Source organism: Amblyomma americanum, chromosome 9 (genome assembly GCF_052857255.1).
Source record: "Amblyomma americanum isolate KBUSLIRL-KWMA chromosome 9, ASM5285725v1, whole genome shotgun sequence".
NCBI classification, from domain to species: Eukaryota; Metazoa; Arthropoda; class Arachnida; order Ixodida; family Ixodidae; genus Amblyomma; species Amblyomma americanum.
The window spans coordinates 27529024-27551995 of NC_135505.1; the positions used below are offsets into that span (position 1 = coordinate 27529024).

Genomic DNA, 22972 nt, shown 5'->3' on the forward strand with positions numbered 1-22972 from the left:
TGTTTACAGCGAGCCCCACCATCTGTGTACCAGCCGTTCTGAAGACGCCTCCTCTTCCATTGTGCGGAACTCTGTTCGCAAGTGCTGCTTCGACTTGTGCCTTGTTTTCGCTCCTTCCACCTGGGTCGCCTTTCGTGTTTGTCATCGCTGCTGCAGGAACGGCCAGGCGCCGGAAGTGGCGAGGGTGTGTCTGGGACGTCTCGGTGGGTGGTTCCCGAAGAAAGTGCACGTGACCCAAAAGGGTAGTGATTGGACGCTCTTCATTAAACCAAGTTCCCCAACTAGGGACCTGGGAACACGGGACCCTTTAAAACGAGCCGCAGTGCTCATTGTGGGACCGAAATCGCTTCGATCACCATGTAAATAAATCTCTGTTATTTTTGTCTATTGCTCCACTCGTCTCTGCATCGTCGTCAAACGCGATGCCCGAGTGCCTGCTGCCCGACTTCTGACGATCGGCTCTTCGCTACCCGTTGGTTCCGCTAACGGAGCAGACACAACGCAACAACTGGTTGGCAGCGTCGGGATCGACTCCGCTGGGATCATGGTTGCACAGTTCGGTGAGTGCTAGGATTTTCTTCACTGAGGTTTCACCAGGCTTTGTACTTAGTTAGCTAACAAAGGTTTCGTATATTGTGGCTATCTTTGACATGTTGTTTCAAAGTAAGTTGAAATATTTCCTGGTAAAGTGAAAATCTTGCAGCTCTAGAGGCAGCCATGGATCTGAAAGCATTAAAAAAGCCGCTTTTGCTGGAGTTGGCCAAAAATTTGGGTTTGGATGTCCGGGACCAAACAAGAAAGCCAGCCATCATCGCGGCTATCGAGGCACTTCAGGCAGACGATGATGAGCTCTCAGAATGTCTGGAGCTAATTGCGGAAAGAGAGAAATCAGAGCGGGAAGCAGAACAGAGAAATGATAAACGCTTAGAGAAAACGCTTGAGCTTAAGCGTATTGAACTGGAGGTGCTAAAGGCTCGAAACGAAAGCGGTGAGAGCATAGCACCCAGCGTAGGAGAGCCCAAGTCGGTCAGAATGAAAGACCTCATGCAACCTCATAGGAAAGGAGAGGACATAGATCTGTTTTTGGTAAACTTCGAGCGCACGTGCGAGAAGGCAGGGTTTATCAGGGCAACGTGGCCACAGTGCTTGCTGACTCTATTGTAAGGTGAGGCTGCCAATGTGATTGCCCGCTTGTGTAAGGAAGATTCAGACAACTACGATAAAGTGAAGTCTAGTCTGCTGAAAAAGTACAGAGTGTCAGCTGAGGCATTCCGTCAAAAATTTCGCAACGCCGAGAAGCAGAGGGATGAGTCATACCCAGACTTCGCGTACAAGCTGATGGCTAACCTGGGAGAATGGCTAAAAGAAGCTAAGGCGTATGACGAAAGCGAGAAAATGATGCAATGCTTCGGCCTCGAGCAGTTCTACCGTCAGTTGCCTGAAGACATAAGGCACTGGGTGCAAGACAGGCAAGACGTTACGACTGTCTCGAAGGCAGCTGACCTGGAAGAAGAGTTCGTCTCACGCCGTGCACTCGACAGAAAGGAAAGCCCCAAGAAAGAATACCAGAACAGGAAAACATCTGGAGAGAGGGGCCAACTTTTCAAAGTGAAGGAGCATGCACGGTGTGTAGAATCTTCAGAAAAGGGCGCGGGGATAAAAGAGGAAGCACCTGAAGCAGAAGAGCGCCAAAAGAAAGCATTTGAAAAGAGACGGGCGCCGGTGTGCTATAACTGCCAAAAGCCTGGACATATGGCGGCGGTGTGCAAAAACCCAAAAGTTGTTTGCTTGTCAGTGGACAGCAACGAGGAAAATTTGAAGCTTCTAGAGCCCTACATCCGAGATCTTGTAGTGAATGGAAAGCCGTGCCGCGTGCTGCGAGATTCGGCAGCTACAATGGACGTAGTCCACCCATCGTATGTAGAGCCGGGGCAATTCACCGGGGAGTGTGCCTGGATTAAAAAGGCGGTGGAAGCCAATAGCATGTGCCTTCCTATTGCTAACATAAGCATTGAAGGCCCCTTTGGAGTACTTCATACGGAGGCTGCCGTGTCAGCCAGCCTGCCGATGCAGTACCCCTATCTGTTTTCAAACAGATCAGATCAACTGCTGCGGCAGAAGGACCTCGTGTTCGGGGAGGGGACTGTCTACGCGCTAACTCGCTCGAAAGCACGAAAAATTGCCGCTAAGGCCATGCCGCTGGAAGCGTCAAGTAGCGTTGGTACGGTGGAAAGTGAGCCTCCTGACGCGTCAGGAGAGGTCCCCGCAACGGCGACTGAAGAAGTAAACATTCTGGGCAGGCCTGAAAGTAGCAAAAATTGTATGGAGCTTAAAGAGGCCTATGGTGAGCTTCTGATAACACCGGCATCTGATAGCCTGCAAAGATTGCTAGGGGTTGACCGATCGTCCTTGATATCTGAACAAAGGGCAGACTCCCCACTGCAGAATCTTAGGTGCCGGGAGGAAGAAGGTGTTGCAAAGAAAATTGTGCTATTTCAAGAAAGGTCCGGGGTACTCTATCGTAGGTATCATGATCGCAGAGGGGTACAGTTCGACCAGTTAGTCGTGCCTAAACGCTACCGTCGTCATCTTTTGCACTTGGTTCATGGTAGTTCGTGGTCGGGTCATTTAGGGCTCAGGAAAACGAAGGACAGCTTGCTGCAGGAATTCTACTGGCCGGGATGCTTTCGGGAGGTAGAGAATTTTGTAAAGACCTGCGACACATGTCAACGGTTGGGCAAGCCAGGAGATAAGGCGAAAGCCCCAATGAAGCTCGTTCCGGTGATCACAGAGCCATTTCGACGGCTCGTGATTGACACGGTTGGCCCCCTTCCCAAAACAGGGTCTGGTTACTGTCACATATTGACTGTAGTCTGTCCCGCTACTAAGTTTCCTGAGGCAGTGCCGCTGAAAGAATTAAGCTCAATAGAGATCGTAAACGCACTCCTGTCCATTTTCGCGCGGGTCGGGTTTCCCGCGGAAATACAGTCGGATCAGGGGACCGTTTTTACCAGCGCGCTAACTACAACCTTCCTGGAGAGATGCGGGATTAAACTAATAAATAGTTCAGTGTACCACCCGCAGTCCAATCCAGTGGAAAAGATGCATTCGGTTATGAAACGCGTGCTGAGGGCACTGTGCTTCGAACGCAAAGTCGACTGGGATGCCTGCTTGCCGGCCACAATGTTTGCCCTCAGAACCGCTTCTCATGAGGCCACTGGATTCACTCTAGCGCAACTGGTCTACGGCCGTTCCCTGCGATCTCCACTCCGCATCCTTCAGGAATCGTGGGAAGGTCGAGGAGATTACCCCACGGTGGTTGAATATGTGCTCGCGCTGCTTGAAAGACTGCACAAAGCACAGGAGCAGGTGGGACGCAAGATGAGTAAAGCGCAAGTAAAGGCCAAGCACTATTATGACCGGACGGCGAGATCACGCTGTTTTGAAGCCGGAGACGAGGTAATGCTACTGAGGCCTTCGAAGAAAAACAAACTAGAAGTTCAATGGGAGGGCCCAGCGAAAGTCATTCAGAGACTGTCGGACACGAACTATATAATAAACATGCCTGGAAAGCGAAAGGTACAGCAGATATACCACACCAACCTGCTCAAACCGTACCGAGAAAGAGAAAAGATAGTAAACATGTCGCTGAATGTTCCTGAAGAAACGCCGTTAGATTTCCCGGAACTAGGCGCACCGAAAAACGAGGGCAGCACTGACCTAGCGATCAAGGCCATGGTAGATTTGTGGAAAAGCAGCGCTGAACAGACGAAGACAGAGACGAGGCGACAAGGACGGGCGCCCGTCCTTGTCGCCTCGTCTCTGTCTTCGTCTGTTCAGCGCTGCTTTTCCACAAAACTATGTACCAACACGCCCAACTCGCCGCATTAGCCATGGTAGAGGCTACTGAGCTCAGTGTTGATCAAAATAGAGATTTAACAGAACTCGTGCGCGAATTCAAAGACATGTGCTCGGACAAGCCAGGCAGAACTACGATGATAGTTCACGACATCGAGCTTAGTTCCTCTCAGCCCGTACGTTCGAAAGCTTGCCGGGTATCGCCGCGGCAAAGGGAGATTATGGAGGCTGAAATTAAAAGAATGCTTGACCTCGACATCATTGGGGCTTGCGAGAGTGACTAAACCTCGCCGCTCATTTTGGCGGAAGTCCCTGGCAAGGAACCACGTCCTCGTATTGATTATAGGAGGCTAAACCTCATAACCAAGGATCAGACCTACCCCATACCCAATATCGAGGAGAGAATTGAGAAAGTTAGCAGCGCTCAGTATATCTCTACGTTCGATCTCGTTCGGGGCTATTGGCAGGTCCCACTTACCGAACAGGCAAGCAGATATGCGGCATTTATCTCGCCCGTAGGGACGTTCCGTCCTAAAGTATTAAGCTTCGGCTTAAAGAACGCTCCCTACTGCTTCTCGTCCCTGATGGATAAGGTTTTGAGGGGATTGCACGATTTGGCCCTGTCCTATTTAGATGACGTGGCGGTGTTTTCGGGATCGTGGTCCGAGCATATCACGCACCTGCGAACGGTTCTTGAACGTTTTCGCGACGCGGGTCTGACTGTGAAAGCTCAGAAATGCCAGCTTGGACATGCAGAGGTGACCTACTTGGGTCACATAGTAGGGCGAGGCCACCGCCGACCATCTGAGGTGAAGGTGACAGCTATCAGTAATTTCCCGCAGCCGCATACCAAAACGGATGGGCGGTCATTTTTGGGAGCAGCCGGATACTACCAGCGCTATATCCCACGTTGTTCAGAGCTTGACAGTCCTCTCACTGATGCTCTCAGAAAAACCGAGCCGCAGATCCTCCGCTGGGACGAAAAAAAGGAAAAGGCTTTCTTAGCCTTGAAAAGCGCGCTACTGGGCCAACCTGTGCTGCAGGCACCCGACTATTCAAGGCCATTTGTGGTACAGTACGATGCCAGTGACCGCGGCATGGGCGTGGTATTGTGCCAAAGAGCCGAGGAGGAGGAAGAGCATCCGGTGCTCTACGCTAGCCGTAAGCTTACGTTACGAGAAGAAGCGTATAGCGCCTCGGAGATGGAATGCGCCTGTCTTGTGTGGGCTGTGCAGAAACTTGCATGCTACCTCACCGGTTCCAGGTTCATCATTGAAACGGATCATTGTCCTCTCACGTGGTTGCAGAGTATGTCCCCTAAAAACGGCCGACTGCTGCGCTGGAGCCTCGCACTGCAGCAATACTCTTTTGACGTTCGGTACAAAAGAGGTAAATTGAACGGCAATGCCGATGGCTTAAGTCGCTGCTTTTAGTGTAACTGATAGCCTAGGAGATTCTGGCTTGTGTGCATTTTTTTTCCTGACTTATGCGTACTATCACTTTTTTTTATCGGGCATCTTGAACTCTTGTTTGTATGTTTGAAGAATTCTCAGGTTGCTTCAATTGCTGCCGTAATTGTGCAAGGATTAAAACCGTTTGGTTGAAAAGAAGCCTGGTAAATTTCAGGGAGAGAGTCATGGCACTTGCTTGCTTTGCAGTTGTGGTTTCTGTGTTGTTCAACTGATGCTGCCTTCCTAGGAAGTAAACTGGCCTGCAGAGAACAAGAAGCCATCATTTTGAGAGAAAAAAAAGGGGAGCTGCAGAGACTTCCTGAAGAAACAGAGCACCAGCATCAGTGAAGCACATGGTGAACACCATCCGCCCCAGTTATCCCTCTGAACAATGATTGTTGACCTTTGTCCATCGGGATCTCGGACGCCGCCGGAGAAGCTGTTACGTTTCGAAATATCCCGAGCCTCGGGACAGTGGGTTTCGGACGGACATCCGCTGGTCTGGCCAAACTGCTCCAAGCTGCTTCCTCGGGTTCCCGGCGCGCGTATGTTTTCAGTTGTGTGCATCGGGAGAGCGGCGCCGAGAGGGTCGTGCGCTAAGTGGCAAAGCTCATTACAACCAGTTGCCGGAGGAGGCGAGAGTGTGTCTGGGTGTCCTGTTGGGTGGCCCGTGCCCGGCGGCGGACGCGGCTGCTGTTGTTTACAGCGAGCGCCACCACCTGTGTACCAGCCGTTCTGAAGACGCCTCCTCTTCCATTGTGCGGAACTCTGTTCGCAAGTGCTGCTTCGACTTGTGCCTTGTTTTCGCTCCTTCCACCTGGGTCGCCTTTCGTGTTTGTCATCGCTGCTGCAGGAACGGCCAGGCGCCGGAAGTGGCGAGGGTGTGTCGGGGACGTCTCGGTGGGTGGTTCCCGAAGAAAGTGCACGTGACCCAAAAGGGTAGTGATTGGACGCTTTTCATTAAACCAAGTTCCCCAACTAGGGACCTGGGGAGACGGGACCCTTTAAAACGAGCCGCAGTGCTCATTGTGGGACCGAAATCGCTTCGATCACCATGTAAATAAATCTCTTTTAGTTTTCTCTATTGCTCGACTCGTCTCTGCATCGTCGTCAAACGCGATGCCCGAGTGCCTGCTGCCCGACTTCTGACGACCGGCTCTTCGCTACCCGTTGGGTCCGCTAACGGAGCAGACACAACGCAACACGGGGCTGCTCGAGAGGTCGCATTCCCGGTGCCGCCGAAATGGGTTTGTTTTGAGAAGAACAAGTTAGATGGCGGCAACGACGATTAACCGGCAGTGAGGAGGCCCGTCCTTGTCAAGTCGCACTCGGGTGACTCAGGCCACAAGACGCGGCCGATGCGTGGACCCCTGGGGTTTCGAGAGGGGGCCGCGTGTGAATTTATGGCTTTTCACGGCGGACCGCGTGACGGACCGGATGCCGCTGGACGATGCCGCTGCACCTCGGCGGAGCAACAACACCCAAGCGAGAAGCTACTGCTGCAAAGGTCATCTAGGCGGCGTGTACGGCTGCGGGGAGACAACACCCCTTCGGTGCAGGCTTGCGAGACGGCGAGAGACGCGTCTATACGGACACTGCCAGGTGACAACGCAAGGCGACTCCTGAGCCCGTTCGTGCCGGCGCCCTGTGCGGTCAAAGCGGGGCATCATCCTTCAGGATCGACGCTGGACGTCAGCGACGGAGGAATTCAGGTGGGCACTCTTCCTGCTCGTTACGGGTCCATCACATCGATTACCACACGATCGCAATCACAACACGCAGATGAATCTGGGGGGTTGGAAGCCCACAGAATGTAGCTAACTCGGAGAGCAGCGCACTCCGGAGAAGGAGCAGGGAAGAGCAGCCGCGGGCAGCGGTGACGCTTCCATGCGACTCTGGGAACAGGGCTTCAGATAAAGAGGCTGAGGCTGGCTATCGAGTTGAAGTGACTTAAAATGGAAGCAGGAACCATTGATGGGGCAGGACTAAGCTGTAGGACAAATTCAGGGCAGTACGCGGACGAGCTGAGGGCAGTCCTCGCACCGATGCCCGAATCTGACGAACTCGTGCCTGCATATTTTAATACAGCGGAAAGTATGCTCCGGAGCTGTTGAATCCCTGTTAGCATTTCTGGCCAGGTCATACTGCATTTCCTAAAAAAAAAAGAGGTGCACGCTGGTCGCCAACAAGTCGGACGATCGGGGGCTCCTTTATACAGAAATCTGAGAGCTGGTGCTCACCGAGCTGAAACTCACCCCCGAGGAGTACAAGCGCAGGCTCTATGCGTGCTGTCAGGGCAAAGAAAGCTGGGGTTAGTTCGTAACGAAATTCGAAATTTTGTTGGATTACTACCTGCGTAGTCGAAATATTATAACGTTAGAGGATATGAGCCAGTTGTTTGTCGCGGATGGTGGCAAACAGATGATGTCAGGCGAGCTGTGCGCGTACGTTCTGCAACACGAAACCGGGGAGTGGTTGAAGCCAACAAAGATTGCTCAGCTTGAGGAAACGTTTGAGGAGAGTAGAGTCGGGAACTGCCCGAGAACGGTGGACGCGCCGGACGCAATTTATTGCCAGCCACGAGAGGCAGGCGGTCAATCATGGGGCGGCGAGCAAAGAAACGAACGCCGACCTGCACTGAAATGCTTTGGCAGCAGGGACTTCGGTCGTATGCAGCGGAACTGTCCGCAGACTAGATCAAAAGGAGCGACAGCTCAGGAGTCAGGCGGGAAGCCCCAGCTGCCGTCGAGATTGACAGCGAGGGCAGCATTTGAGCTGGAGACGGGGACAGAGATCGGGACAAGTGAGCCAGGGCACGACTCCTGACTGACTTGGGCGGAGCTGATCTCTGGTATGCGCCCGTTCATGTTTTGCCTGGACTCAGGTGAAGATACAACGGTAATGAGCAATGAGGTTGTCTCCGATAACGGCAAAGCGCGCGCAAGGCGCGGGAAGGGTGCGCCTGCGCGGCGCGTGCGGCCACATGGTCTCGGCTGATCTCATGTATGTTCCCCTGACTTTGATCACGAAAGACGGCAGCTCGAACCCGCAAACTTGCATACTTTTTGCCGTTACTGACGAGCTGGCTGCGGGAATAGACGCGTTACTGACCACCGATGTTTACGAGGGGCTGAGCAGAGCACAGAAGGACGCTTTTGAGTTGGCTGATAGAACGATAAAGGCAGAGAGTGAAACCGCGCTTCACAAGGACAGTGAAAATGCCGCGTCCGTACGAAAGTTCAACAATGGAGAAGTATTCCTGGATACAGGCCAGCACAGTAAGACGCAACCCAAATGGATTGGCCCAGCTAAGGTTAAAGAGCGAAAGCGGCCGGACAAATATGTCCTCCAGTTCAGATGCTCTTTCGAGACTGGGTAGAGACATTCGAAGCTGAAATAAAAAGGAAAAGGGGGTACCCCTGTTGCAGCATGGTACTCAAGTGAAAGAGCTAACTCATGTGTGGTAGCGATCGACATGGAGGACTGAGTGTTTGCAAGACAGAGTCCTACCTTGATGTGTGTGTGCGTGATTGACTCTGTTTCATTATTACTCGTTTAGTGTGACGTGTCGGCGGAATTGGCTGTATTTGTGTGCTTCAAGTTAAACGGTGCTTACTTGGGACCGCGATTCAATGCCCTGTCGTACTCCATCACAGTGTAGGAATGCCTCGAAATTGCTGTGTGTCGCATTTGCGTGCATGTGTTCTTACGAAAACTATCGGGACATAAGTGTTAAGACATAAGTTGCCTTTGTTCGATGTGGTAGTTGTGTGTATCATCCATGTGCCTTTCCGTATATTTTGTTTCATACGTCCCTCCGCACATTTTCATTGTTGTAGCATGCTTTGTGTTGTGCGTACAGCTAGTGTACGCACAACGTTCTCGGTGAGGAGGAGTTAAAGTTGCCGAGGATGTTGCTCAGGGACCGGTCGCGCGCGCGCCCCGCAGCCGGTAGCTTGGCCCCCGTGGTTTTGAATGAGTTGGTTTTTTTTTTTGGGGGGGGGGCACTTCGGGAAGCCGCCATACCGGCGCCGCCGAAATGGGTCTGTTTTGAGACAAACGCGGCAGATGGCGGCACCGGTGGTTAACTGGCAAGGAGGAGACCCTTCCTTTTAAGGCCACACCCGGGCCGCAAGACGCGGCCGATGCGCGGACCCCTGGGGTTTCGAGAGGGGGTCACGTGTGAATTTATGACTTTTCACGGCGGACCGCGTGACGGACCGGATACCAGGGAGCGGGGAGCAGAAGGGTGGAGGGCGACCAGGGCAGTGCGCGCGGTTCGGACTGGGTGCTCGGTTTACCTGAGTTTCCGCTGGCGTTTTTAGGGATTTTGTGTCTGTGTGCTTCAAGCAAGCGAAAATGCGCCACATCTTCGTGGTGCCCGCGAGACCACAACAACGCGAGCACCGTCGTGCTATTGGCTCTTCCAGTTTGAACGAATTTCTCCTGATTGGCTCCGAGAAGCGCATATCCTATTCGTTAGAAAAAGGGTCCCCAGTATGCTGGGCGAAGGGATTAGAGGATGATTTTTGGCGCCAACAGGGGAGATCAGAGGTCAAGTCGCCTGTGAGTGCCTGTGCAATAAAGGGATAGTGTCCCGATGAAGTTGTTCAGTCTCTTCCGCAACGTGTCGCCGGATCACCGAACCATCAAAATACCTCAACATCAACACCATCGATCGGTCGATCACCAATATCGATCGATCAGTCATCCATCAGCTTTTCAAAATTAACTGCCATAAATCTATACACTGTCTATAGGATTTGTATCGTCTATAGACTGTTCTTTAACGTTTCTCTATAGAGAGTCTTAAGACCTTCTAGACAGAAGTGTATGGATAGTGTATAGACTGTTAAAAATGTAAAGACACGCCTTACTGAATCCACAACCGATGCACCCCTATTTCCGCCTGCTTTTAGACAACAAGCGAAGCACGAAGAGTCCTTGTACCACCGTTGAGCTTTTGAAGGAAACTTGGCGTGCTTTTCTCCAGATACCATTCGAACATGTTCACCGGGTGCAAAAAAATTTCGAGATAAAGTTTTTTTTTGTTAATTTTTTTACAGAGTCGCTATCTTGCGACTGCATGCGAAGGGCAGATGAACAGCACAGAACATGTTGCATACATTCACAAGAAGCTGCTTGCAAAGTAGTTTCCTTTCCCATGATCACTCGGCTAATTTACTTAATCTTCCGAACTGAGTGGAGACTGAGCGTTGAAAGCCAAAGATATAGTTTTTTCAGTGAAAGGTGTTTTATTGAGCCCATCCCATAAGGCAGCAGCCCGTGACGACCCAGGCGGCTAGTATGAGTTCATCGCCAAACGCAGAAGAACGGGATGTGGTGGTGCTAAGGTCGAGCAGAGAGGGTGTGACGCTCAGCATTACGTCACGACATTCGTTTGTATTTGTGCAGTGTTTACATCAATGGAACAAGTGGCCGATTCACAGCAAACTTTTGTTTTGAAGTGTCTAGAGCTGTTTACTCGACTTCAGTGATGCTGGCAACATTTCAACACCCTGCTAGACTGAAAGGTAGAGACATTTCGTGGTTTCAAAGAAGGACCGCATTGCGAAAATAAGATATTAAAGATAGACCCCGCGAAGTTCTGCGGAGCGCATAGGATGTGCTGTCTGACGGTTTTTTTTGCGATCGCATTATAAGCCTTATCGGGAAAAACAAAACGGCGTCACTTAATTCCAGCTGCTGCGGTGGCTCAGTGCTTAGGGCGCTCGGGTGCTGAATCGGAGTACCCGGGTTCGCACCCGACCGCGGCGGCCGCGTTTTGATGGAGGCGAAACTCCAAGGCGCCCGTGGGCTGTGCGATGTCAGTGCACGTTAAGGATCCCCAGGTGGTCGCAATTATTCCGGAGCCCTCCACTACGGCACCTTTCTTCTTTCAGTTCCTCTTTTATTCCTTCGCTTACGGTTTGGTTCAGGTGTCCGCCGTAAATAACACAGATGGTACACCATTTCCTTTCCCCAAAAACAACTTTTCATTTTTCCTTCCCTTTCCTCAATATCATCGCAGTCTAGAACGTTGTCACCGCCAATGAACACAATGAACGCCGGCGGCCTATAGAAACAGAGACGAGCGCTCAGTTTTGGCGGCGGCGGCGGCTTAGTGACGTCATAGCTGCCACGGTCCTCAATCAAAGGTCAAACTCGCGCACACGGGGAAGAAGCTATACGGGGGGGGAAGGGGGGGGGGGGGGTAGTAAAGTTTTAGCTTTAAAAATGTGCTGGACACAGCGCCGGGCGTTCCGCGTTTCTCTCGTCCAACAATTACCATTTCGATCTGCAATGGACAGCATTCGATATCTGCACGCCTACACGCCAGCAACGACAAGGCCGGCTCGGAGAAGCAGACATTTCGACACGCGAGGAAACGGAAACTGCGCTCGAGGCGGATACCGCGGTGATTCTAACCATGACGACGAGAAGAAGAGAAAGGAAAGAAAACGCCGTTAAGGAAGGGGCGCTGTTGGAGCGGCGGAGTATTTTTTCGGGGCCGAGCGCTAGAACAACGTGACACGATGGCTACTGAAGGTGGTCTATACACAGTTGTCGGGTTCGCCCCAGAGCTCGACTGGAGGCCGCTGCACTTCGTGGGGCCGCTTCCACGTGTAAGAGCATACAGTGCCTGCTCTCTGGTGCTCCCAAAGACGGCACTTCTTTCCTGTATGCACGTCCTGTGTTGTCTTGTTACGACCAGTGCGCGCAGGACGGCGCGCTCGTCTGTCCTATGGATGGCATGCAGTGCCTGGAAGAAGACGTCGAATGGAAGGAATGGTCTGCCGACGACCTGCTGAAAAGACAGGTGAGCGAACGGGACAGGTAGTGCATGTTGCAGGTCCGGAGAGCCTCATGCTAGAGTTGCAACTGTTGCAAACGCCACTGTGGGGCTTGCGTTTCCAGTTCGTCTATATCCAAGTGGAGGTAGGTAGCGAGGGTAGTCTTGGAAAGTCATACTTGTTTTTTTTGTTTATTTTTAGTACTTCATTATTCCTGTGAAGGGATTTCACGTGAAGGTGGGTGTTTAGCGTTACGTGCGAGTTAAGTGTTTGACGTGCACATGGTCATGGATGCAATGAGTAGACCGTTTTAATACAGCGCACGCAGATAGACGCAAAGGGATAGCGTAAGCTAAAAATAGCATGGTGCGCATTGCGCATGCGCTAAACGCTAACCCAGACCGGGCATTAGGCTAGCGTACGCTAAAATTGTAGTTTAGCGCGCCTGTGCCTTACGTAGTACGTTGGGAGATTAACGTTGACAAGATGGCGGCGTCCAAGTCATCCTGAACATGACCTCATGAGCCTGACTACGCCCACTGCGGTGCATTTGCCTCTCCCACCGTATGCCCGCAAACTTCCTAATCTAATCCGCCTACTTAAGGTTCTGCCGCCCCTTCTACGCTTGGCGCATCTTGAAATGCATCTGTCACCCTTAAGGACCAGCGGTTATCAGGTTGCCCTCTTCGCAGCGATTTCATCATTGTTACTGTCGTTCTTGGCGTGCTGATACCTATAAATTCATCTTAGGGCTTTCGCTTCGCCTCATCTTACCTGCAACAGAAATGATTAGTGAAAAATTTACCCTCTTTATCGTTTTGTTCGGCAACTGCGGCATCCCTAAGCCTAACAAGACGCGTCGTTTTCAAGTGGATCGTCTTGTCTTGGATTCAGGCAGGCCGACCTGACTGCCAGCCCGGGACGACTTGGCTGTTTCAGGCTTATACTAAACAAAAAGCAGAAAATATTTTCTTAGTTCGGCACCCGGTGCTGTTACTGCGGTTCGATCGCCTTTGCGTACGTTAAACTAAAAACGCCGGTGTTACACACAACGTAACGTCCCGCAAAGTTCTAGCGCATAGCGTACGTAAGCTCTTGTACGCTAAACTAAAGCTATCTAACGACAGCAGCCGACGGACGGTCATTCCAGTCTTTGGATGTTCTTCCTAATTATGAGGGAAGGTGGGCCGATGAACAAGCTGAGGGTGGATCTACGATGCTGTCATGTTCGAGGAGGAACGAGCGGAGATATGCTGGTTAAGTAAGACGGCTGCTAGGGTATTCACGGCAAAATTTGTGGAAGAGAGATGGGTGCGTGAGTTCGCGCTGATATTCAACGCTGGAGAGATTTATTTTAGGCGATAAGTTCAGTAGTAATATATTTAATATGACTAATCGAAAAAAGAAATGCAGCACTGTACTTTTAATACAAACAAATAAATTAATGCCAATGGTTGGCAGGATTGCTAGGCAGCAAATGCAAGCTCGAGATTCGGTGGGGACGGTTGCATCACTCTTAAGTTTGGTAATGTCAGCGGCCCGAGACAGGTCGTCAGAAAAATGAATTCCCAAGAACCTGTAATGGTTACAGTGATGATTTCGGTTAGAGGGTGTATTGCTGGATTCGTTAGTCACATCGTAGTCAATATCAAGAGGAGGATATGGGCTTGGGCAGGGCATGTAATGCGAAGGCAAGGAAACCAAGCTCCTTAAGGGTAACGGAGCAGATTCCAAGAGAAGGCAAGCATAGCAGAGGTGCGGCAGATGGTTAGGTGGGCGGTTGAGATTAAGAAGTTCGTAAGCATAGGGTGGGGGCAGCAGGCACAGGACAGGGTTAATAGGAGAGACATGGGAGAAGCCTTTGCCCTGCTGTGAGTGTACTCAGGTTGATGATGATTTTTTTTCACCTGCTTTCGATGTGGTTCGCGCCTTACTGAAAAGCGGTAACATATGCAGCGTTGCTAACAGGGCTGTAAATCACACAGCGTCAGCCATTAGGCGGATATTGAAGCGGGCGTTACTGAAAAGACCGTTAATATAAAATTAAAATAGAAGACTACCGAGAACTATGTCCTGTGCCAGGCCAGAAGCTAAGGAAAGGTACTAATAATATTAACATTTTTCTCACTTTTATTAGTCATAATGGGAGGAATAGCGGAAAAAGCCTGATCGTTCAGCTTAATTTATTTTTTTTTATTTAGGCTCCCAAGGCAAAATGTCAATTTTCAGCGGTGCAGCTGTGCAGCTTTGGCCGTTTACTAGAGCCTTCGCTCTAAAAAAAGAACACACTAGTGGCATTCACATCTGATTATAAATTGAACATCATTTTAAAAACTGAAAAACTAAAAAAATTATTAAATAAACCAGGAGGTACAAGAAACCTGATTAGGTTCCCAATAGCTATATGCCGCTTTGCAACTTGAACATCCATATACTACTCCATCGCCTCCCCCCCCCCCCCCCCCCCCCATCTGGAGTTTTCAGTCTACATTTTATTTATTTTCTGATCACCTCATTCTCCGAGAACTGGTAACTGAGATTTTTCAATGAAAATTGCACATTCTGTGTTTGACTGGCCCGCAGCTTTAACAGCTGTATCAGGGAAGTCGGCCTCTAGTCATTAAGAAATAAGTCTTAGTAAAGGTAAACATTTTTCTTTTGCATCCCCGTGGATGTTTGCAAACATCAGGGTTATGTTACTTTGCTGATTGGTTAAAATATTCAACTAGTTTCCTTTTGATAGTTTACAAAGAGGAGCATGGCGTCATATTAAATTTATTCCTGCAAATTCTTGTTTCGAGTTATCAATTATTAGAAGGCATAGAGACGTGTAAAAGTTCTATAAAGCGGCATCTTTTGGAGACGTGGCTTAGTAAATATTCTCCATTTCTCATTAGATTTGAAAAGTGTACGCCTGCGATGCACTGCCTTACAAAAATTTGTTTACTCTATAAATTGTTCATAGACTGCTGTCTATAAAGTCTATAGACTATCTATAGGGGAACCCTAGAGAAGAGTCTATAAGCAATACAAATCCTGCAGACAGTCTATAGACAATCTATAGATTTAAAGCCATACACATTTAGTAGACTTTTGTTTATGCACAGACTGTAGAGTATGAATAGACAAAAATAAATATCCATGGGAAGTCAATACAGTACAAAAGAAGTCAATAGACTGTCTATAGACCATCTTAGCAAGGGCTGGCAGCGATGCCCCCAGAATAACGTCACTTCTTGGCACACGTACCCTTCTATGTTCCGTAACCTTCTCTCCTGCAGCCAGGCAGAGCCTGAGAAGTCCACTTCCAACGTGCAGGATGACGTCACGTTCACTATTCGACGTTGATGGACGCGTGCCACCGGCGCGCAGTTTTCAAAATCCCCGAGAAATAGTCAACATTTTTTTAATCCGCAGGGCGGAGCATAATCGATTTTTTGTACGTACAAAAACTGATTGTGGACCGCTACAGATCTCAAATTGGAACCAAGTGCCGATCTTTTTGTATAATTTATTAGCAATCTTCCCTGAAGTAGCTGGTATGACGGCGCCCAACAGGTTCCACTGCTGAAACTTCTTGAACTCTGGACTAAACGATAAAAATGAATTCTGAAATTAAATTGGCTTTCGTTTTCTTCTTTCTCAGATTAGAGGTATATGCACTTTGAAGGATCCCGGATTCTTTTTGTGTGTGTGTGTCGGCCGTTACGTTCTGAGAAACATTAAATGCGATGTTTCGTAACTTCCTAAGGTGGAATTTTTCTTTATCACTCTTAACTTCTGTATTTGCCTATCTTGCTATGTGTGCATTTTTCGCCATGCTTCAAGAACTGCTTCACTGCCATTTTTTCCCCTCTTATTAATTTTACCTGGCTTCTTAGCTTGCGTATTTCTGTTTTTACCTATTTGTAGATTGTATTGTAAATTTTTCTTTCATTTATCCTTCCTTTGTGATGCCCGCAATCGCCCTTAGGATATCGAAATAAATAAACAAAATAAATACGTCAACCGCATTTGTCTCTAATCTCTTTAGCCGAAGGTCGTTATTTGAATTTAATATGGCAAGAGTTAATTGTATTGTTGCGTTGTGGTTTGTTTTACGGCACATAGGCAACTAAGGCCATCATGCGTGAGGCACAAGGTATTGGAAAAGTTTTTGCTGAATTTTCAAAATGTTAAAAATTAACTTTTGTTACAGCCAATCGAACGCGAACGTCACTCCAACTCAACCCAACAATCACACAACCTGTACCGCCATCTAGAACAAAGCACTTACTTATGCGGCACAATACCCCAACATCCAACCTATCCGCAAACCCGTTGACTGTTTAGTGCACACGCTATTCCAGCACTCTCTTCGCCGCAGTTCCGCCCTCGACATTCTAAGGCCTGTATATGAGTGCACGAGCTGCCTCACGCGACAGTACGCTGTGCTCCAGTTGAGCACGCCCATCTTGCGCACACAGCCCGGAGCATGAAACTTCTCCCTAGTATTATTTTACACTTTCACTGGCGTCCCCATTTCTCAACATCCAATCTTTGTAAAAATATTCTATATATCGTCTGTATACTTCTTACAGAGTCTATTGCCTTCCTATAGTTATTTATTTTTGTCTATGCATAGTCTATTGACGGTCTACAGACGAAAGTCTACAAAAAGTGTGTGGCCATAAATCTATAGAGTGTCTATCGACTGTCTATTGGAATCGTATTGGCTATAAAATGTTGTCTGGGGTTTAATCAAAGAAAGTTTATAGACTTTATAGACAGAGGTCTATGGACTGTCTACAGACGATGTCAAGAAATTTTTTAAGGGCTCGCTCCATGTCTCTTTCACCTGTCACGCCGGACGACCGCTGTTAGGATGGGGTAGCGTGGTCGGGCTGGAGAAGGGACGAGGAGCATTGGAGACGTGGTTGTGAAGGGAAAGGCAAGGAAAACTTTATACAAAAACTATTTACATATTGTACAGATAAGAGCAACTGAGAGTGCTTCTCAGTAAAGTGAGCTTCTTCGCGGTCGGGAGTGTCTCCCAGCAAAGACCTCTCTCAAGAGGGGGCCTCTCCTCTGGTACCAAAACAGCAGCTCGTTAAATACTCTTCGTATTCCCCAGATCCCTAGCTGGGGAATACAGTTCGAAGAATGATGTCCAATCAAACGATGGCACTGATGGTACCACCCATGGCAGGGAGGTCCTGATATTCTCTCGCAGCTCGGTCGATGGCAAGGGAACAGGACCCGGTCACGTTGTCGTCCACGCGGCCTCCAGGTGGGCGCGCACGTGGGTTCGGACTGCACCCATGTGGAACAGGAAGGCGCCTGCGTGACACAGGAATGCGGGCTGTCTCCCAGCAGGGGTTGAAAGATCTTGTACTTCGTCGTCTGATGACCGGAACGTGGAACCTCTGTCGAAGGCGCAGCTCTCGGGCAATTGTTCAACCCCAACGTGACTGAAGAGGACAACACTCCGTTCGTCGACCCGATGGCATGTTCGAACACGTGGGGATGCTATTATCGTCGCTGCTTCCGACATTCCTGCAGCCACGAACGCCAGTCTTTGCAGTCACGTTTCTTCCAGAAGGCTCAATAGCCTTCTCGTTTGTTTTCTGGATTTCCGGATCGGGGAGTCCGCGTCTTTATGCATTTGGGCTGGAAGGCATGCCAGGCATAACACCGCTTAATATGGATGTCCGACTGGGCAGTCGTGATGCTTCCCCCCCCCCCCCCCCTGAAAATACCCGGATCCCTCACACCCGCTAACCCCGAAAAGCGACGACGGCTTCCTTCTCCCGGCTAGCATGAGAGTATCATGAAAAAGTATGCACCAAAATACGCCTACATTCACCGCGTGTTTATCGAAAGTAGCCTCAGAATTAGCTTGAGAAGTATGCGGCATGTCGGTTGCCTAATAATCTCCGGTTTTCTGCGAACCTTCGCTTCCTTTGTAAGTCAGCGGAAGAACTGGAAGGAGTGATCAAGGACCTAGACATTCAAAGCAAAACGGTTTGTCAAAAATTTATATGAAAAAATAATCTATTGTTCAGTAGTCTCGGCAAGCAACAGTTCACAACAGTTTGATCGCGAACATCTTTAGTTAAAGCATACCAGACGACATCCTTGAAGAGGAGCTCCTCTACATCTGAAGCACATGCACCGGCTCCCGTTATGCTCCTAACGCATTAGACGCGCATCTGACAATCATGAGAGATTGTTTTAAAATGTTGTGCGAGGCCAGAATCCCTAATACGCTCTAAGCAGCTCACGAAATGCATCACATGTTAGAACCTCAAAAATAGCGTGAAACGAAGGCGACTACAAACAGCGCAATGGGGCGTTATTTCGGCTATCGGGCTCTTCTACTGCAGTCGTAATATGTGTCACTCGTTAGCCCCGCTATCCCTTACGAAAATGGTCTGCAGGTAGTCTGTAGACTTCTTATTAAGTCTATTGTCTTCGTATATATATTTCTTTTGTATAATAATGGTCTAAAGAGTGTCTATTGGCAAAAGTCTACTAAAAGTGCATGGCCATAATTTTATAGAACGTCTACAGACGGTCTAAAGGATTTGCATTGCCTGCAGACTGTTCTCTATGGTTTGTCTATATAGAGGCTATTGACTTTATAGGCAGAAGTCTACGGATAGTCAATTGAACGTCTAAATACCTTTTGTAAGGGCACGCCTTACTGAATCCATTCCCGCTGCAACACTCTTTTTTGACTGCTTTTAGACGACAAGCGAAGAGCCAACACGCCTTGCACCACCGTACTGCTTTTGAAGAAAACGTAGCATGTTTTGTCCAGATACCATTCGGACATATTAATCAGGAGCACCGCAAAACACAAATATCTCCCGTTGTGATTCCGGGCGCAAAAAATCTCGAGATAAACAGTTTTTTTTTTAATTTTTAAATCAGTCGTTTCTCCCGACTGCAGCCGAAGGGCAGATGGATAGCACAGAACATATTGCATACATTCACAACAAACTGCTTTCGAAGTAGTTTCCTTTGCCATGATCAGTTCGTCAATTCACTCTGTTCCAAATCAGCGATGACTGAGCGTGTAAAAGCAAAAGATGTAGCTTTTTGCAGATAAAGGTCCAGCAGAGATGGTGTGACGCTCAACATTACGTCACAGCAAGGAGCTGCATTTGTGCCGTGTTTACATCTACGCGACTATTGTCCGATCCAAAATTTTGTTTTGAAGTGTCGAAGCTGTTTACTTGTCTTCAGTGATGCTGGCGACATTTGAAAGCTCTGCTGACTGAAGGGTAGGAAAACTTCGTGCTTTAGAAAAAGAGCCGCATTTCGAAAACAAGATATACAATATATACAAGATATACAAAACAAGATAGACGTCGCGAAGTTTTGTAGTGCGCATAGAAAGTGCTGTCTGATGTTTTGATTGCGATCGCATTACAAGCCTGATCGAGAAAAACAAAACGGCGTCACTTAATTCCCGGATGGCAGGTGTCACATTGTGTACGGGAAAGGTTTTGCATGGGATGAGCAACATGGCTCTCGCAAGCCTCCTCTATACCGGCTACTCATAACGGCTGAGGACCAAATAGAAAAACATTTTCGTTGAGCGTTCCTACTTGAACATTCGTTTTGTTGATGAGACAATTCCGTATTTTTTCTCATGGCTGATGTCCAAGATGTCACGAAACTTATGAGCAGTTGTAAGGACTGCACGACAGCGCATACGCGAAGGTAGATATGCGTACAGATCCGGTATCGCATCAGTTATATCATATGGAAATCATACAACAGGGAGATAATTTGCAAACTTTACGGCAAAGAATAAGGCATGAGTGTGGATTTCCTTATATTTTAGATACACAACTCACTCTTTTTTCGCAGTCGCCGTGGTGCCTCAGTGGCTAGCGCGTTAGGGTACTGATCCGGAGTACCCGGGTTTAAAGCCGACCGCGGCGTTGTGGTGGTAGAAAAGCATTTATTCATCTATATGTAGAGACAGGTGCTCGGGAAGAGGTCCCTAGTGGGCCTCGCCCCTTACAATAGAAGGTGGAGTCCCTCATTCCGGGACCCCGTTGGTTCCGACCGCTGCGCAGGTCCGCAGTGCCGAACCAGGGCCTGTTGGGCCGATAGTTCCTGGCAGCGTAGCAGAGCCGCCTCCCAGTCCTCTCGGGTAGGGGAAGGGGTGATGGGGGGAGAGAAGGGTTTTGCCTGCATGCCCAAACCATGTGAAAGGTGTCGGCTACCTCCCCACAGAATGAGCAGCGGCCGTCAAAAGAAGAGTCGAAGTGCTTGAGAACTGCTGGGTGCAGCAGGGTGTTTGTTATGAGCCTCAGGAGAATTCGTTCGCCAGCTTTACCCAGTCCCTTCATAGGAACCGGGCAGCGCCGGTGTTCGGCACGATAGTGCTCAGTAATGTCTTTAAAAGAAAGAAGTGGGCGGTGATCTGGGTTAAGGTCCTCCCAAGAAACACCTGGTGCCCGGTAAGTGAGTGCACGGGCTGCCTCATTGGTGGCTTCGTTACCTGGCAAGCCTTGGTGGCCGGGGACCCATATGATTGATCGATGAGTTGGATCGCAGTCGCGAGTACTGTGGTGAAGAATTTGGTGAGCAAGTGGAGTGATCCAACCGAACTCAAAGTTACGACAGGCTCCGCGAGAGTCTGTGAGGATGAATTTAGAGTCGGAATGGGAGGATGCGATGGCGATCGCTACCTCCTCCGCATAACTGGAGCTGGGAGCTCTGAACGATAGGCCGTCCACCTGTTTTCCCTCGTGTATGGCTGCAGTCGTGTACCATTCTCCACTGGTGTGGTAAGCCCCTACAATGTCGACGTAGAAAACGTGCTTCTTTGAGCCATAGAGACGGTTCAGGGCATCCGCCCGCGCCTGGCGTCGGCCATTATGGTCCTCCTTGTTCATCTCTGTCGGAAAGAACTCGAACGTAGAGGGCGCGTCTCCAGAGTTCGGGCACTCGAACCCGTTTTATCGTATGGTGGTCATGTTTGATACAAAACCGGTCCAAGAGGCGGCAACCGGACACGCTCTGGGCGAGATGAGTGTATTGGTTAACGAGATGCGCCTCGCGAAGTTCCCGGTAGGTGTTCACCGTCCCCAACGTGAGCAGTCGCGGGTTGGCAGTGGAGATCGGGAGGTCGAGGCTCTCTTGAAAATTTTGCGGAGTACAACCTCCAAGCTACCTTCGTCATGTTTCTGTAAGCTGAGGTAAGGAGTCGAGTAACGTACTCGACTTGTTACAAAGGCAGGGGCGAGCCGCACCGCATCCTTACTTCGCAACCCTCCTCGCTTGTTGGAAACGCGGCGAACCATTCGGCCCACCTGGTCGCCGACTTTGCGGAGATTGGCAAGAGTCGTGTCTACCTTGCGATGCTGATTAATGAAGAGACCGAGTATTCGCAGCTCCTGCGCTTGACGGTTGGGGCCGCTGGCGAGAGAGAGCTCAATGGACATTTTGCCTTTCGGAGAATGTCGAATATGCACAAATTCAGAATTGGACGGGGAGCACTGGAGGCCGCAGTACGCTACATAGTGGTCTACTCTACTCGTCACTGCTTGCAGACATTCCTCCATCTATCCTATGTTTCTCGTAGTAGCCCAGATGGTGATATCATCGGCGTACAGTGCATGCTGAACTCCTCCGACACCCGCCAGCTGTGTCAGGAGATGCATCATGGCAATATCAGAGAGGCGGGGACTACACAGCGCCTTGTGGTGTGCCCCGCGTTCCTATCTCAAACAGGCCGTACTCGGTCTCTTGTATGTGTCGTATTAAACACGGCGTCATATTAAAATATCTTAGCGAGAGCAACTGCGGTCCTCGTACATTCAAGTGCATCAAGCACTTCTTAACAGACCGCTTGGCCTATATACGCATACAAGAGACCGCGGTGGTCGTGTTTCGAAGGGGGTGAAACGCTAATGCGCCCGTGTGCTGTGCGATGTCAGTGCACGTTAAAGACCCCAGGTGGTCGAAATTATTCCGGAGCCCTCCACTACGGCACCTATTTCTTCCTTTCTTCTTTTAGTCATACCTTTATCGCTTCCCTCACGGCGCGGTTCGGGTGTGCGCCGATATGTGAAACAGATACTGCGCCATTCCCTTTCTCCAAAAAAAAGTTTTAATTTCCTCAATTTCCTCAAAATCATCGGAGTCCAGAAGGTTGTCAACGCCAACGCCAATGAACAAAATGAACGCCGACGGCCTATAGAAACAAGCGAGCGCTCGGTTTCGGTGGCGGCTGAGTGACGTCATAGCTGCCATGGTCCTCCTCGGCAGAGGTGGGCAAGTGACCTCAAAAATCTGGACCTCACCTCAACCTCAAACATAATATGCCGACCTCCCTCAACCTCCTCCTCATCAGATGAGGTTGAGGTTTCCTTAGACGCCCTCACCTCACTTTTCCTAAGGCCACTGCGGACCTCATTCAACCTCACCTCAACCTCAAATTGTGAGGTTCAGGTCGGCTCCTCTACCTCAGAAAACAAACTAAAAATAAAACAGAAAACTATTAAGAAGTTTTTCAGTCAAAACAATTCTGAGAATCCTGTGAGGAAGGAAAGCCAAAATTGTGATGGTATTATTTAATAAGGTGTGTACAGACGCTATTGATGCGCACGCAATAGAAGCTTATAATCTGGGATGAACCCTCAAGAGAGTATATGGCCTGCGGTCAGGGGTGTACCATTCACGGTTGCCACCAGTACGTCGGTGAGTACTTTATATGTGTCAATATTCGGCAACCTGCTTCGTGTATACTTGTTCTTAATGGAAGCCTCTCGCTCATTCACGCACGAACTGGCAATTGACAAATACAGCCCTTCTACACCATCTACCAGAAATTTGAAGGAGGGGGAGGAATTCACGATACTCTTT

General features: G+C 49.5%; 1 protein-coding gene across 1 annotated transcript; it reads left to right on the forward strand.

The window, feature by feature from the left end:
- The first annotated feature begins 1283 nt into the window (after positions 1-1283).
- LOC144103261 (uncharacterized) lies at positions 1284-18880 on the forward strand. The gene is made up of 7 exons (XM_077636026.1): positions 1284-1627; positions 1679-2504; positions 4808-5019; positions 6651-7021; positions 9660-9875; positions 12025-12129; positions 18833-18880. Exons 1-7 carry the CDS (start codon positions 1339-1341, stop codon positions 18878-18880), a joined length of 2067 nt encoding a protein of 688 aa, XP_077492152.1. The 5' UTR covers positions 1284-1338.
- Positions 18881-22972: the final 4092 nt, after the last annotated feature.